The following is a 15,271-nucleotide window of genomic DNA, read 5'->3' as shown; positions in this document are numbered from 1 at the left end:
CCCACTGCCCTCCCCAGGAAAGCTGTGCTCGTCTTCAGCAGGGCTGGTCCTACCCAGCCCCACGCGAGGCCCAGCTTAAACACCCCATCCTGCATGGGCGCACCCTGCAGTGTGTGGCTAAGAACAGGGCTCTGGAGTCAAACGCTTGGCTCCAAAGGGAGACTTCCTTTGGGACTGGCTTTGCGTCCCCTGTTAGGATGAGAACCATGTCCAATACAGCCACAACTGCTCTCCTGCCTCACCCCCATACCTGCAGTACCCAGTGCCTGGGTAAGCCAGGACTGTACGTGTTTGTTGAATGAGGGAATGAATGAATGAATGAGGGAATGAATGAATGAATGAATGAGGGAATGAATGAATGAATGAGGGAAGGAAGGAAGGAAGGAAGGAAGGAAGGAAGGAAGGAAGGAAGGAACAAACGAGCAGTGTGTGCTTGTAGGATCAGAGCGAGGGGTGCACACTCAGTCTCTGGGTAACCTGGTTCAAATTCCATGGCTGTGTGATCTCAGGTAAGTTTTGTCTGCTGCCTTGTCTGCCAATTGCAAAACAAAATGGCCCCGGGGCCACCTGTGAGTGTCTGGGTGTCTGTCATTCTGAATGTAGAGATGCGATGTCCCGAATCTGACCAAGCCACCAAACCCAGCTGGGATAAGGGCATCTCCTCCTAAATGACCCACTCCTGTGTGGGCCCCTTTGAAAACCTAAACCAGGCCATCCCTCCCTTCATCACGCCTCCCTAGAGACCTCCCGCCCCAAATAACAGGATCCCTGGTTGGCAGAGCTCTTGTGTGTGTTTCCTGGGGTTGCTATTGCAAAGACCCACAAACTAGGGGGCTGAAAACAGCAGCAACATATCCTCTGACGGGATGGATACTGGGAGTCCAAGGTGTTGGCCGGGCTGGTACCTTCTAGGGGCTCAGAAGGACTCTTCATTCTGTGCTACTCCCAGTATCCCGAGCTGCCGGCAGTTCATGGCCGTGGTGACGTCCGGGTGCGTCCCCTGTCTCTGTGCCTCTCCCAGCGTCCCGGGCTGCCGGCAATTCATGGCCCTGGTGACATCCAGGTGCATCCCCCGTCTCTGCCTGTGTGTCACCTTCTCTCTGCGTCCCTACCTACCCTCTCCATATAAGGACACGTGTCATTGAATTTAGGGTTTACCCTAAATCCAGATGGCCTCATCCTGAGATGCTTAGTCACATCTCCAAAGACCCTATTTCCAAATAAGATCACAGTCCCAGGTGCTGGGGGTAGGGATGTTGACAAATCTTTGTGGGGTCACCATACAACCCACTGTACCACTGTCCGAGGCTTTGCAGACCCAACCCCTGGCTGCTGCTCCAGCCCCATGTCTGCCTCCCACTCAGTTCCCTTCATCAGCCCCTCGGGCCTGCCCCTGAGTTCCCCGGGGACCCCCAGCTCAGTAATCTCTGCTGAAGGTAGTGGGCCCCCCCCAGTCACTCCCTCCCCGTCCATCCCTGGTCCTGCTTTGGGGCAGTTTTCCCTGAAACAGAATTTTAGACAGGGTTTTTGAGTGCTCATCTGTCTTGGCTCTCGGGAATGGATTCGAATTCATGGCAGAGGCCGTGAACCCTTCATTTACAGTGGAGCCTCAGTGCCCAGAACAGTGCCCTGCACTCCATGAATGAATGAATGAATGAATGAATGAATGAATGAATGAATGGCTATGATTAGCACTGAGCCAGCTGGGTTTGGGGGAAACCTGCCATTTCTGCAGCACCCCCTCCCTGGCTTGTGGGGGGCCCCCAGCCCAGGCACTCATGAATGAATAAATGAGTGAATGAATGAATGCCTAAATGTATGGCTACAGTTAGGCTGAGACGGTTGAGTTGGGGGTGGACCCGCCATTTCTGGGCACCCCTCCCTGGTGTAAGGAGAAGCTTGACCCAGGCACTCCATGAATGAATAAATGAATGAGTGAATGGCTATGATTTGCATTGAGCCGGCCGGGTTGAGAGTGGACCCACTATTTCTGGGCACCCCTTCCTGGTGTGTGGAGAAACCCGGCCCAGGCACCCCATGAATGAGTAGACGGATGAGTGAATGGCTGTGATTCATGCTGAGCCGGTCAGGTTGGGGGTGGACCCGCCATTTCTGGACATCTCCTCCCTGGTGTACAGGGGTGAGAGGCTGGTCCCGAGACTCCATGAATGGATGGCTGTAGTTAGGCTGAGCTGGCTGGGCTGGGGGCGGGCCCGCCATTTCTGGGCACTCCTCCCTGGTGTCAGGGGTTAGAGGGGAGAGGCACACCCAGGCCAGGCCTCACAACCCCCTTTCAGATGTTGGGGGAGAGGCGCGCCTGGCCCGGGCCTCACAACCTGCTTTGTGTTTCAGGTCATCCTTGTCAGCTCCTCACTCAGTGACCGGGACCAGAGCCTATTCCTCAGTGCGGACGAAGGCGCCACCTTCCAGAAGCAGCCCATTCCCTTCTTCGTGGATACTCTGATTTTCCACCCTAAGGAGGAGGACAAGGTGCTCGCCTACACAAAGGAGAGCAAGGTAAGCTGTACGGATGCCTCTCGCCTGGCGTGTGGGGCTAGGGTCTGCTTGACCCACCTGGAGGCGAGTACCCCCTTGGAGCAGACCCAGAACCCCTGGGCTGGCTGCAGAGGAGCCTCCAGGGGCTGGGGGCTGGGATGCTGGACCCCGCCATTGCCCTGTCCTTGGTGCCCTCTCGAGGGACCGTGCCCACTTGGCTGTGCTGTGGGAGCTGAGTGAAGTGGTCAGGTGGACAGTGCACCGGGCTCAGAGGCTCAAGAGAGGAACCAGTGAGTAGCAGGCGATTAGGATCATGCCACTCGCCATCCCTCTCTGCACACCAGTCCCAAGGGCCTTTCTCCACTTCCGGAACATTCCGCACACTCTCATCACACTGCACTAGGCCTTTCCCTCAGTCTGGAATGCTCTTCTACCCTCGCCGAGAGCAGTGACTTGTTCTTCCCCAAATCAGCGTCTCCTCCTCTGGGAGCTGTGTCCGTGGGGCTCAGCAGGGAACTGAGGCCTTTTCCCTGGGTGAGTGGGAGAGTGGCAGTCCAGCCTGGTGGGGAGCACTGGGCTGCATCTGCAGGGAGGGGTTCACCTGGGTTCTGAGGCTGGGGAGGGAGAGGGCCCAGGGGCTGGGGAGGGCCCAGTAGGAAAGGACTGGAGGAAAGGACTTTGTTCCTTTCCTGCAGCCGTGGGAACAGATGGCCACAGGCTGTGGTTTAAGCAACAGAAACTTATTCTCTCACAATTCTGGAGGCCCCCATTCCAAAACCAGCATCGCTGGGCCAAGATCAAGGTGTCAGTGGGGCCGTGCTCCACCTGGACTCTAGGGAGGAGTCCAACCCTGCCTCTTCCAGCTGCTGGCAGCTGCCAGTATCTCCTGGCTGTGGCCGCACCTCCATACCTTCAGGTTCCAAATCTCCTCTGCCCCATCTCCACACTGCCTACTGTGTGTGTGTGTGTGTGTGTGTGTGTGCATGCATGTATGTGAATGCATATGAGTGTGTGGGTGGGTGTGAGACTGTGAGTGTGAACGTATGAGTGTATGTGGATGTGAACGTGTATGTGAGTGTGTGGGTATGTGTGTGGGTGAGGTGTTTGAGTGTGAGAGTGAGTGTGAGGGTGTATTTGAGTGTGTTAATTGTGGGTGTGAGTTAGGGTGTGTGTGTGATTGTATGAGTGTGTGTAGGGTGTGGGTGTGTGCATGAACGTGTATGTGAGTTTGTGGGTGTGTGGGTGTGTTTGTAAGAATGTGTGAGTGTGGGTGTGAATGTGAGTGTGGGTGTGGGTGTTAGCGCATGTGCGTGTGAGTGTGAAAGTGCGTGTGTGGGGTGTGTGTGTGAGAGAAGCTATGGGAACATGTGTGTTTGTGTGAGTGTAGATGAGTGTGTGGCGGTGTGTATGAGCGTGTGGGTGTGAGAACCTATGTGAACGTGTGTGAGTGTGTGAGGGTGTGTGAGTGTGTGGGGGTGTGTGAGAGAGCCTATGTGAGCGTGTGTGTTTGCATGAGTGTACATGAGCATGTGTGGGTGCATGTTTGTGTGAGTGTATGTGGACGTGTGTGGGTGTGTGTGAATCTTTCTCTGCTCCTACTTTCTGTAAGGACTCAGGGGCTTTCGTTTAGGGCCCACACAGATAGCCTGGGGTGATCTTCACATCTGAAGACCTCAGCAATCCCATCTGCAGGCTCCCTTTCTGCCCTGTGAGTTAATGGTCCCAGGTTCTAAGGATTAGGACGTGGATACCTTTTAGGGGCCACTCTGAACTTAGCACCTCTGCCCAACAGGAGGTGTGGGCTCCACAGTTGCAGGAAGGGTCCCAGTAGGAGGCCTGGCTCTGGGTAGAGCAACTGAGCCAAACTGTGGCTGAACAGTCAGGGAATGAGAGGAATAGCACATGCCTCTCTCTCTCCAATGCACTGAGGCTTCCCACAGGCAGAATCCAATCAGAGGCTAGAGGAAAGAGGCTGTGGATCTGTCTACACAGGTCAGTCTCAGGGCCAGAGAAGGGAGGATCTGTCTACGTAAGTCAGCTCCCAGGGTCAGAGAAGGGTTGGAAAGAGACAGCATGGACCTGGAAGGCAAACACAAGCTGCCCAAATCGGCAGCCTTCCCTGTGCCACCCGAGGTCAGCTTGAGCCCCAGTATTTCACACTCTTCCATATTCCTGTGCTTCTCTTTCTCAACACTGATCACAATGGGTATCTATTAGTCCGTTTTCACACTGCTATAAAGAACTACCTGAAACTGATTAATTTATGAAGAAAGAGGTTTAATTGACTCAAAGTTCCGCGTGGGTGGGGAGGCCTCAGGAAACTTACAGTCACGGTGGGAGGCAAAGGGGAAGCAGGTGTCATCTTCACAAGGCATCAGGAGAGAGAGAGCACAAGTTGGGAAATGCAAAATACTTTTAAACCATCAGATCTCGTGGGAACTCACTCATTATCACACAACAACGGCAGGGGGGAAACTGCTCCCATGATCCAATCACCTCCCACCAGGTTCCTCCCTCCACATGTGGGGATTACAATTTGAGATGAGATTTGGGTGAGAACACAGAGCCAAACCATGTCAGGAAACTATGTATTTGTGCAATCATTTGGTTATTGCCTACACCCAATACATACACTTGGGGTAAGCTCCTTGAGGGCAGGGAAGGTGTCTGGTCTTTTTCACCATTTTAATCTAAATTGCCTGCCTGGCTGAAAATATTAGTTGGATGGACAGATCGAGGATGGGTGGGTGGATGGATGGGTGGAGGGATGGACAGATGAATGAATGGATGAATAGATGTATAGATGATGGGTGGATGGATGGATGGATGGATGGATGGATAAATGAATGGATGGGGATGGATGGATGAATGGATAAATGGATGGATGGGTATGGATAGATGGATAGATGGATGGGTGGGTAGGTAGATGATGGATAGATAAATGGATGATGGATGGATGGATGGATGGGTGGATGGGGATGGATGGATGGATGCATGGATGGATGGATGGATGGATGAGTGATGGATGGGTGGATAGGTGAATGGATGGATGGATGGATGGTGGGTGGATGAATGGATGTATTGATGATGGATGGTGGGTGGATGGATGGATGGATGATGGATGAATGGATGATGGAAGGATGGATGGATGGATGAGTGGATGGGTGGATGAGTGGATGGGTGGATGGGAATGAATGGATGGAAAGGTGGGTGGGTGGATGGATGGGGATGGATGGATAGGTGGACAGATGGATGGGTGGACAGATAGATGGGTGGATAGATAGTTGATGGATGGATGTATGGATGGATGGTGGATGGATGGGTGGATGGTGGACGGATGGGTGATGGATGGGTAGACGGATGGGTGGACAGATAGATGGGTGGATGGATAGATGATGGATGGACGGATGGATGGATGGATGGTGGATGGATGGGTGGATGGTGGACAGATGGGTGATGGATGGATGGGTAGACAGATGGGTGGACAGATAGATGGGTGGATGGATAGATGATGGATGGAAGGATGGATGGTGGATGGATGGGTGGATGGTGGATGGATGGGTGATGGATGGATGGCAGACTGTTGGTTAGATGAATGAATGATAAATTTCTACCAACAGGGACTGTCCAGGTCAGGGACCTCCAAATGGAAATTCCTGGCTGTCCTTTGCCATGGCTGTCGACAGGACCTGGCCTCCTTGCCAAGGTCTGGTCTTCCCTGACTGGCGTTCCTGCATTTCTCAGCCTCCTGGGCTGCCTCTTTGCTCCTGGCACCTTCCTTGGTGATAGCTTGTGTTTCTGGGTATTAATAGCACTACTTAGCCTTCCATGTAATTAGACTAAAGCACAATCAAGGAGACTTATTTTCCCGCAGAAATTGACTGCATTGCAATTGCTCTTTAATTTATGGTGCCCTGAAAAATTAATGGAGCTGAAATCTCAGTTATTTGCTTTGGTTCTTTTCTGTGACGATAAGGAAAGAAAAGGGGAAGAAAAAGGCTTAGTTGCAGTTGTAAAAGGAATGAGGAATTTGAGTAAATTAATAACAATGACAACAGGGCTTTAGTTTTTGAGGGGCTATGCGGTTTTCAAAGCTCTAATTCCCAAGAAGTAGGGTGGTGTGGTGGAACAACACCAGCCTTGACTCCAACACATCTGGTGTGTTAGGCAGGTATCTGCAACAATCATACTGAGTAACACACAGCCCCAAGCCTCAATGGCTTACAGAAACAAGCATTATTTCTTCTTCCTGGGGCTCTGTGGGTTGCCCGGCGGCTCTGCTGGGCTTTGCTGGGATTGGCTATATGAGGCTCCTGGTTAATGGTGGAGTTCACGTCCCCATAGGACTCTTATGCTGAGAGCAGGCTATTCTCATGATGGGGGGCAGAGGCTCCAGGGGTTGCAGAGCAAACCACATGAGCAGCTTTAGCGTAACAGCTCTGACCTGGAACACATCACATCTGCTCACACAGCATCGGCCAAAGTAAGTCACATGCCAAGCTCAGAGTCAACCGAGTGGACACAATTGCTCCATTCCAAGGGTTGCAGATTTGTGCAAAGCCAAAGGCTTGCCTCCCTTTCCTTCCCTACCTCTTCCTTCCCAGATGCCAGCCCTGCCTCCAGAAAACACCTATCCACCTACCCTCAGTGTGCCCTGTTCCATGACTTTACGATGCTTCCCTTATCCTCGTTATGATTTGGGTCACTCTGAGGCTACTTTACTTGGAGCCTGGACAGCCTTCCTGGGTGACAGCATAGTATGCATTTCTTCCAAGACTCAGCCAACTGCAGTAGCTCCTTGGGATTGGTAGGACGTGAGAGCCCAGCAGTCCCTTCCCATGCCAGCTTCCTGGGGGCTGCTGACATGAAACTGACCAGCCTGTTTCCTCTGTGCTTGGTCCTCAGACCTGCTTGCCGAAGCAGAACCCTGGGCACTTACTTCTAAAAGCATAAACTCACTTTTATATTTTCTTGAATTTTATTCCCCGTCAAGCACTTCTGCTTCCCAGCACTGTGAGAAATTGATCTGAGCCCAGGATTGCCTTTCAGAAACTTAGTAAGACAGAGAAGACACCTTTGGGTAGGCAATCAGGGAAGACTTCCTGGAGGAGGAATGTTCAAACAGGGTCTTAAAGAATGGATCAGAATGTATCTTTATTTTTTAATACATCTTCAGAGCAATAAAGATGATCACCTATGACAAGAAAAAGAAAACCCTCACAGTCCCCCAGCCTTAAGTAAAGCAGTGTTTGCATTGATCCATATTAAAGAAATAGTAGAAAGTGCTGGCAGTGGGTGTGAGGAGAGCCCTAATATGGAGTGAACAGAGGTGCAGCCTTCGCATTGGCTGCTGTGAATATCAGCAGGTTCATGAGCTGCCCAGCAGAGCTACAAGCTTCGACACCACATTGATGGCTCACTCTGACCTCAGACTTCAGAACAGGGAGGAGATTGGGCATCTCTTGAGTAACAGAACAATTCTCTCAGCAATGAGAAGCCCTCACTCAGCATGTGTTCATTTTGCTCTAAGAATTTTCATCTGCTGGGGCTCAGGGCAGGAACAATACTCCCCTCTGGATATGTAAGCAGAAAAGGGATTTAACAGGAGGGATCAGTGCTTTCTAAATTATTGGGAGATAGGGAGGGGGTTTTAGACTGGACCCCCCTCCCCAGGATGCCTCCTGAAAGCCTGTGGTGTAGACCCACCAGGAAGCTTCTACCTCTGCCTGTCAGGAAGGTGGGGACCAGAACCTCCCAGACTTATCAAGCTCAAAAACATGTGATTGGTGCAGCTGATGTTGCCATTGCTACAGCCTGCACCTAGTAACTTCCACAAAGCCAGTGACTGGATACCAGAATGTGGAGTCCAGCTTCTGCCTTCACCACCACCACCTCTCCACCCTCCAGAGCTGGAGGGTGGACATAGCAGCATGTCCTTTGACCTTGCTGGCAGCAGACACGACCCAGTGGGGCAGGAAAAAGCCTCTGCCTCACATTCACCTTCCAAACCTAGCACAAGTGCACCCACCTGACCCAGAAATCTAGCTGCAAGGGAGTCCATGCAATGCTGGGCTGCGACTTTGAGGCCTCTGCAGTGCAACAAGGCACCCTGGAGTGAGGGATGAAAGCATGTTGCTGGGTGCGGTGGCTCACGCCTGTAATCCCAGCACTTTGGGAGGCCGAGGCGGGAGGATCACAAGGTCAGGAGATCGAGACCACGGTGAAACCCCATCTCTACTAAAAATACAAAAAATTAGCCAGGCGCAGTGGCAGGTGCCTATAGTCCCAGCTACTCAGGAGGCTGAGGCAGGAGAATGGCGTAAACCCGGGAGGCAGAGCTTGCAGTGAGCTGAGATCCGGCCACTGCACTCCAGCCTGGGTGACAGAGCCAGACTCCGTCTCAAAAAAAAAAAAAAAGAAAGCATGTTGAGTGCCACCAATCACGTCCAACTCCCACTAACAGTCCAGGGCAGACTCAAAGAACCTCCAGAAACCATGGGAGACACTGGCACACTCTTCTGTGTGCCCTTCCTGGGCCCTCAAGCTGCTCCTTTCCCTCCCTCCTGTCCTGCTTCACTCTGACTTTTTATCTTTTTATCTTTATATGAGAGTAGGAGGCGTGTCCTCGCTTACCACCTCCACTGCTTTCTGAGGTGTCGAGGGATGAAATTCACCCTTCCACAGGATGTACCCATGCAGGTTTCAGCTGCGGTGACTGGGCTGTCCCAGATGTGTTTTTTCTTGTTTATTTGCTGGTGTTTATCTTTTCTTAAGCAGAAATGTTCTATTTCTGCAGCAATTGATGGTGGATAGTAAAAGCGCCTCCCAGGAGAGTGAGTTTGAAAGGCTTCATAAAGCTCCAAGGCAGGTGTCATAAACGCAAGCGCATGAGGCAATGATGACAATGATAATGCCATCCATTAATGTGGAGGCTTTATTGCCTTGCCCACAGGAACCCATGGTAATGACTCGCTTTTTATGCATGTATTGACTGTGGGTATGAGCAGTGCCTTCCCGATTTGCAGATGGGTAAATTGAGCCATGAGATAGAAGGGTGCCTGGCCTGAGTCACTCAGATGACACAGAGAAAGGGCTGGAGGTGACCAGCCATCCTTCTTGAAGGCAGGGGTGACTCCTCAGCCCCTGGTACAGTCCTGTGAGCTCAAGTCTGTGAGATGGGAATTGCTGACATAAGGCAGTGCTGTGTTACCTTGAGTAACTTACCTAACCTCTCTGAGCTTCAATTCATTTGTCAAAAGGGAAAACTGCCATCTTATGAGTGTGTTTGTGAATGTGTACATGCATGTGTGTGTGTACATGTGTGTATGTGTTCGTGTGTGTATGTGTGAGTGTGAAGTGAGGCGGCATTCAATAAGCACAGCTCAGTGCCTGGCTCCATGAAAGGCCACAGCTGCTTCCAGCCTCTCTCACTGAGGCCCAGACAGAAAAAGAAGTACAACAAATGGCTGGAGCTGCAGGTATTTATTGAACACATACTGCATGCAGGCACTGCTCCACAAGCTTAGTAAAGACTCCTTGCCCTCATGAAGCTTATGTTCTAGGGGATGAACACTTTCTTTAAAAAGTCCTTTCTGAATAGACAAGGTGATGGCTTCTTACCACAGCTGTGTGCCAGTGAAGCTCCATTTACAAACCCAGGCGACACCCCGTGGTTTGCTGACACCTGCTCCAGGGTGTATGGCTCACCATCTCTGTGTACCACTGTCTCTGGCTGCCTTCCTGCTCCCCAGGCCATGGTGAGTGGTTGCTACAGAGACCACACGGCCCCCGTGGCTGAAAATATTTACTACCTGGCCCTTTACAGAGCGCATTTACCAGCCCCTGCCCTAGAGTCAAACGTGATCTTTCAGTCAGCAAATGGGCCTTGTACACCCGGCAGCCATGGATTCGGGGCTACCACTGGGGCCTCAGGTGAGCGAGGCAGGTGTGTGCCCGCGAGCCGTGAGCGGCTTTGCAGAGGAACAGGAGATAAACGCCCAGGATGCAAGGAAGTCAGCAAACAGCTATGCAGGCATGAGCTCCCCACAGTGCACACGGGGCCGGCAGGCTGGGGACAGCGCCCCCAAGATGCAGGCAGCTGAGCTGGAGCTGGAACTGGACTGGGAGGACTTCAGGGGTGGGGGTGAAAGGTGTGCCTCCATACGGCTGGATTGTGTCCCCCAAAATTCCTGTGTTGAAGTTCTAACCCCTGGTACGAAAGAATGTGGCCATATTCGGAGATAGGGCCCTTAAGTAAACATTAGACTATTAGGGTGGGCTCCAATCCATTTGACTGGTATCCTTATAAGAAGAGATCAGGACACAGACAGCCGGGAGTGGTGTCGCACACCGATACTCCCAGGCAGGAAGATCGATTGAGCCCAGGAGTTTCAGGGCTGCAGAGAGATACAGTTGCATCACTGCATTCCAGCCTGCGTGACGGAGCAAGGCTCTGTTTCAAAAACTCAAAAACGACACCAAAAAAAGACAGGCAGAGGGAAGACCACATAAAGGCGAGGGAGAAGGTGGCGTTTGCAAGCCGAGGAGGGAGAAACCAACCCTGCCAATACCTTGATCTTGGACTTCTGGCCTTAGAACGGTGTGCGAATCTGTTTCTGTGGTTTAAGCCGCACCCTCTGGGTTATGTGGTTATGGAAGCCCACGTCGGCTAATACAGTATCCCGTGTGAAGAGAACATCCTGGACAAAAGCCCAGGGCAGGAGGCACATGTGTGTTTTGGGATCGGGGTGCATCCTGTCGGGGGAGTGTGACTTACGCTACACCAGAGGGGGTTTGCTGGAAACAGGGCCCAGGGCAATCACTCAGGGCCTCGGCTGTCAGGCCGGGTGACCCAGACTCTTACCTGCAGAGATGTGGAGCTGGGAATGAGGCTGCCCTGAAAAACAGGAGGTAGTCAGGCGATGAGAGGAAAGTAGGGATGTTCCAGGCAGAGGGCATGGTTTACACAAAGGCCTGGAGGCGAGAGAGCGAAAAAGCAGGTTTAGATCACAGTGCGTAGTTCAATAGAGCCGAAGCTCAGGGTGGGAGGAAGCTGGGGAAGGGGCCCCCATTCCAAATGGCTGGACTCGGGCAACCGTGGGAGTGGGGTTAGCTGGGGTTTGATGGGCTGAGCAAGACAGACTCTCAACCTCTTTCTTTAAGACAATTTAGCAATCGTGGGTGCTTTCTCCAAGCGGGTGGCGGCAAAGGGGGGTGGCCTAGCAAAGTGAACTCCCAGGCTTGTTGAAGAGAGAGATGATTTCACTCGTGGTACCCGGAATGCAAAATATTGCCGGACAACCACACAGACAGCCGCCTTTCTCATCGCTCATGGTCAGGGTCACGGGCTCAGCCTTCATCCCTGAAGACGCCGTGGAGGCACCTTTGCCGGGACAGTTCCATGATGCAGGGCCCTGTCTGCTTTTCTCCAGCTGTGGGGAAGAGGGAGGGAGGGGACATTTGCTGCAATTGCACTTGCGACAATGGTGGGGTCTGTAGTTTTCAAGGTGAGTTCAGGAATTCATCCACTGTTGGTAAGAGAATAAAGGCTGTGTGAGGAAGATCCAGTTCTGATGTGGACGAGGAGGGCAGGGAGGTCGCCAGCCACCCAGGGTTTGCTACTTTTCACACCTGCAGTCTCCTGGCCGTGGTTCCTTGGGCAACATCCTGGCCAGTCTTGCAGTGGGCTCAGCCCTCGGCTGGTTCTTCTGATCTGCTCATCCGCGGGGACCCTGCCATGGGCAGCCCTGCATGAGTGCTCCAGGTGTGTTCATCTCGGCTCTGAAGCGTGAACCGTGGCAAAGCCTTGCTGCTACAGGACCAGCTAATTGGCAGCTTGAGCATTTGAGCTTCACTGCGGTTGCTTGCATAGTGTCTCATCGCCGAAGTTTCCGAGATGGGAGACTGGGGGAGGCAGGAGCAGCCGAGGTGGGGTGGGGAAGTGGGGTGGCCTGAGATGGGATGCGGTGCCAGCCCCTGAGGGCTCTGCTTACAGTGGGACAGGTGGGGTGGTGGGCACCTCTGGGATTAGGGTTGGAGGACCTGGTGGATGGTGGGAAGGAGGGAGGACATTTATTGAGACCAAAGAGGAGGAGGAGGAAGACATGGAGGCTGGGGGAGCAGGGCTGGTTAAGACAGGAGCCAGCTCCAGCTGGGCCCTGCTAAGCTGGGGGTGGTGCAGGGAGGAAGTGACTTGGAGAGGGTGTCAAGGAATCAGGGGTCATCAGGGCAGAAATGGGGCCTGAGTCACTTCCTGGCAGGAGAGGATCCTGGAAGGGGGATGTGTGGCATGAGCCTCAATGTGGGCCTCATGCCGCCCCCAGGCAGCAGCAACCTTGGAACTGAGACCCGGCCTTCCTCTGCCTGGGAGTATTTGTAGAGGGCCTCCTAGGTTTCAGGAGCTGGGGCAACCGCTGGGAACAAAACAGACCAGCCCCTGCCCTTGCAGGGCCTCCTTTCTAGATGAAGACGGTGGTGTAGAGCAGGTGATGAGGGATGCGTTAGAAACTGCTGGGTCTACTGAGGGCAGGCGGGGAGTGAGGGGGCTGCCAAGGGGCTTGGCTTCTGCATGGTGGGAGAGCCCAGAATGTGAGCTTGGGCCTGCCATGGTGGAGGAAGAGAGGCTAGAAACCAGGGACAGGCACCAGGGCAGCCCTGGGGAGCGATGGGAGTGGACTAGGAGACACAGGATGTCCTGGATCTGAGGAGCTGGAGGCCAGAGAACCAGGGTTCTGAGCATAGCACGAGGGGACAAGCCCGGGGATCCCTCCCCAAGTCCCAGCTGGCGCTGGCACCAGGACATGAGGGTGCGGTGGACAAAGACACTGCAGCCCCATCCTCTCTGGCATCTGGGCCCTAGGCAGACTCTGACTTCACAGACAGAGCTCTAACCCTGGCTTTGCAATAGAAGGAGCAGGGGCTCTGAGCCAGTGGCCTTAGCAATGCCTGATCCAGAGGGTGACTTTAAACTGCGTCTTGAACACCGGCTGGTGATGAGGAAAGGCATTCCAGGCAGAGGGCACAGCAGGTGCAGATGCTCAGAGGACCCTGGGCACACATTAGCGCCACGAGTGTGAGTGAGCCCCAAGCCAAGTGTGCCTGGGGTGGGGGCATGCAGGGAGTGAGCAGGATGGCAGCCAGAGGGGGGTCCGACGGCCTCGGGAGAGCTGTGTAATCACGTGAGGGCGTGGGCTTTTGCGGAGGCCACGCCTCTCCTGGAAGGTCTGCGTGGAGAGTGGCAGGACCAGGTGTACTCTGCAGCTGCAGGACCAAAAGCTGGGAGCAGGGGTCCATGGAGACGGTGTGGCCCAGCTGGACCATGGCCCTGGGTGGAGAGGGGTGCAGCATGCAGCTGGTACAGGGTACACAACTGCGTCTGAAGCATGGTGACTTGTTAAACATGGCAGCAGGAAGGCGAGGACAAGAACCCAGAGAGGAAAAGGCCCTGGGCACTGGGCTTGGAGGCTGGGTCAGGAGCAGAGGGTGATTAGGCCCAGGTGGGCTTCCAGGAAGAGGGGGCACACCTGCCTGTGCTGAAAGACAGGGCTGCACAGGGTTGGGCTTGATGACCTCTTTCCCTTCTGAGATTCTGCACATCCTTCTTTGATGAACAGCAGTGGCGGCAGCGGTGTCTGCAGCAGCAGTGACATCCGTGATGTCATTTGTTCCTCATAACATAGCATCCATGACAAGGACATGTGGGAACAGAAAAGGAGCACGTGGCACAGAAGAAGTCAGTCGTGCCAGCCCTCGGGGCCAGCAGATGTGGCCTCTGATCCTGGCCGCTGTTAGTGTGAATGTTGTGCCCGTTATGCAGATGGAGAATCTGGGTGGAGTGGCTGACTTGAGCCTTCCTTCCTTCCTGGGCCAGTGATGGAAATTGCTGTGCTCAAATGATTCATTCTAGACAGACCCTGATCACAGAAGGAATAAAGAGAAGTGCGTTCAAACCACAGATCATTCAAGTGCGGGTCTGACAGCGGGTGACCCTGGGCGAATCACTCAGTTGCTGCGAGCCTCCATCTTCCGTCTGCACGAGGTATTTTTAGAAGCATCTACTTCCTAGCGATGTTGTGGGGGCGCCTTGAGAGGCAAAGGGCCCGGCTGGTGCTCACACGTGGAGCGGATCCTGCTATTATGGCTGTTATCAGGCAGTAATCACGACAGAAAGTGCTGTGTGCGTGGCAAGTGCAACCGCTTTGCCGCGTGCCTGGATGATCCCACAACATCCCTCAAAGTAGGAGGCCGATTCCCGTTTTAAGAAGTGGTGAAACTGAGGCTCGGAACAGCGTTGGAACGCACGCAGGGTCTCCCTCTGTGTACGGTGGGTGCTAGTAGAGCCAGGCCTGCTGGAGCCCAAGAACCCTAGACTCACAGACTCTCCCCTTTGAAACGCTACAGCTGGGGCATCATTTTATAGATGGGGAAACTGAGGCAAGGAACTGACTCAGTGGCCATGACACGGAGGCAGATGCCAGCTCCGCAGACCTGGATCCCCGCTTCCCTGTCCAGCCCTCTCTCCCCTCCCAGCCCAGCCCAGCCCAGCCCGCCTCTTCCATCAGCCACACCTGTGCGGCGGCCAGTGACCTCTCCTGGCCCACACCTGAATCTGCAACAAAACACGGTGAGCTCTGAGCTTTGCTTCAATAACAAGGATTTCAGCGTAAGATGCTACTGGGGTGCAAAGGATCCCCTAAACCCCACGTGGTCCATCCCCCCCTGATAAATGCAGTGTGGGCTGTATTGCACCAATACAGCCCCTACCCCCAGAAGGGCA

General features: G+C 53.6%; 1 protein-coding gene across 2 annotated transcripts in view; it reads left to right on the top strand.

Annotated features, from left to right (window-relative positions):
* Nucleotides 1–15,271, top strand: part of SORCS2 (sortilin related VPS10 domain containing receptor 2) — a 579,194-nt gene that overhangs the window by 470,786 nt on the left and 93,137 nt on the right. For both annotated transcript variants that reach the window (XM_017853405.1, XM_017853404.1), the window contains exon 4: nt 2,353–2,517. In XM_017853405.1, the coding sequence (XP_017708894.1) occupies nt 2,353–2,517 (165 nt within the window). The remainder of the gene's footprint in view (nt 1–2,352; nt 2,518–15,271) is intronic.

Source organism: Rhinopithecus bieti, unplaced genomic scaffold (assembly GCF_001698545.2).
Source record: "Rhinopithecus bieti isolate Rb0 unplaced genomic scaffold, ASM169854v2 scaffold_35903, whole genome shotgun sequence".
NCBI lineage: Eukaryota > Metazoa > Chordata > Mammalia > Primates > Cercopithecidae > Rhinopithecus > Rhinopithecus bieti.
The sequence above is the reverse complement of the archived record's forward strand: the minus strand, read 5'-3'. Positions and strand labels throughout refer to the sequence as shown.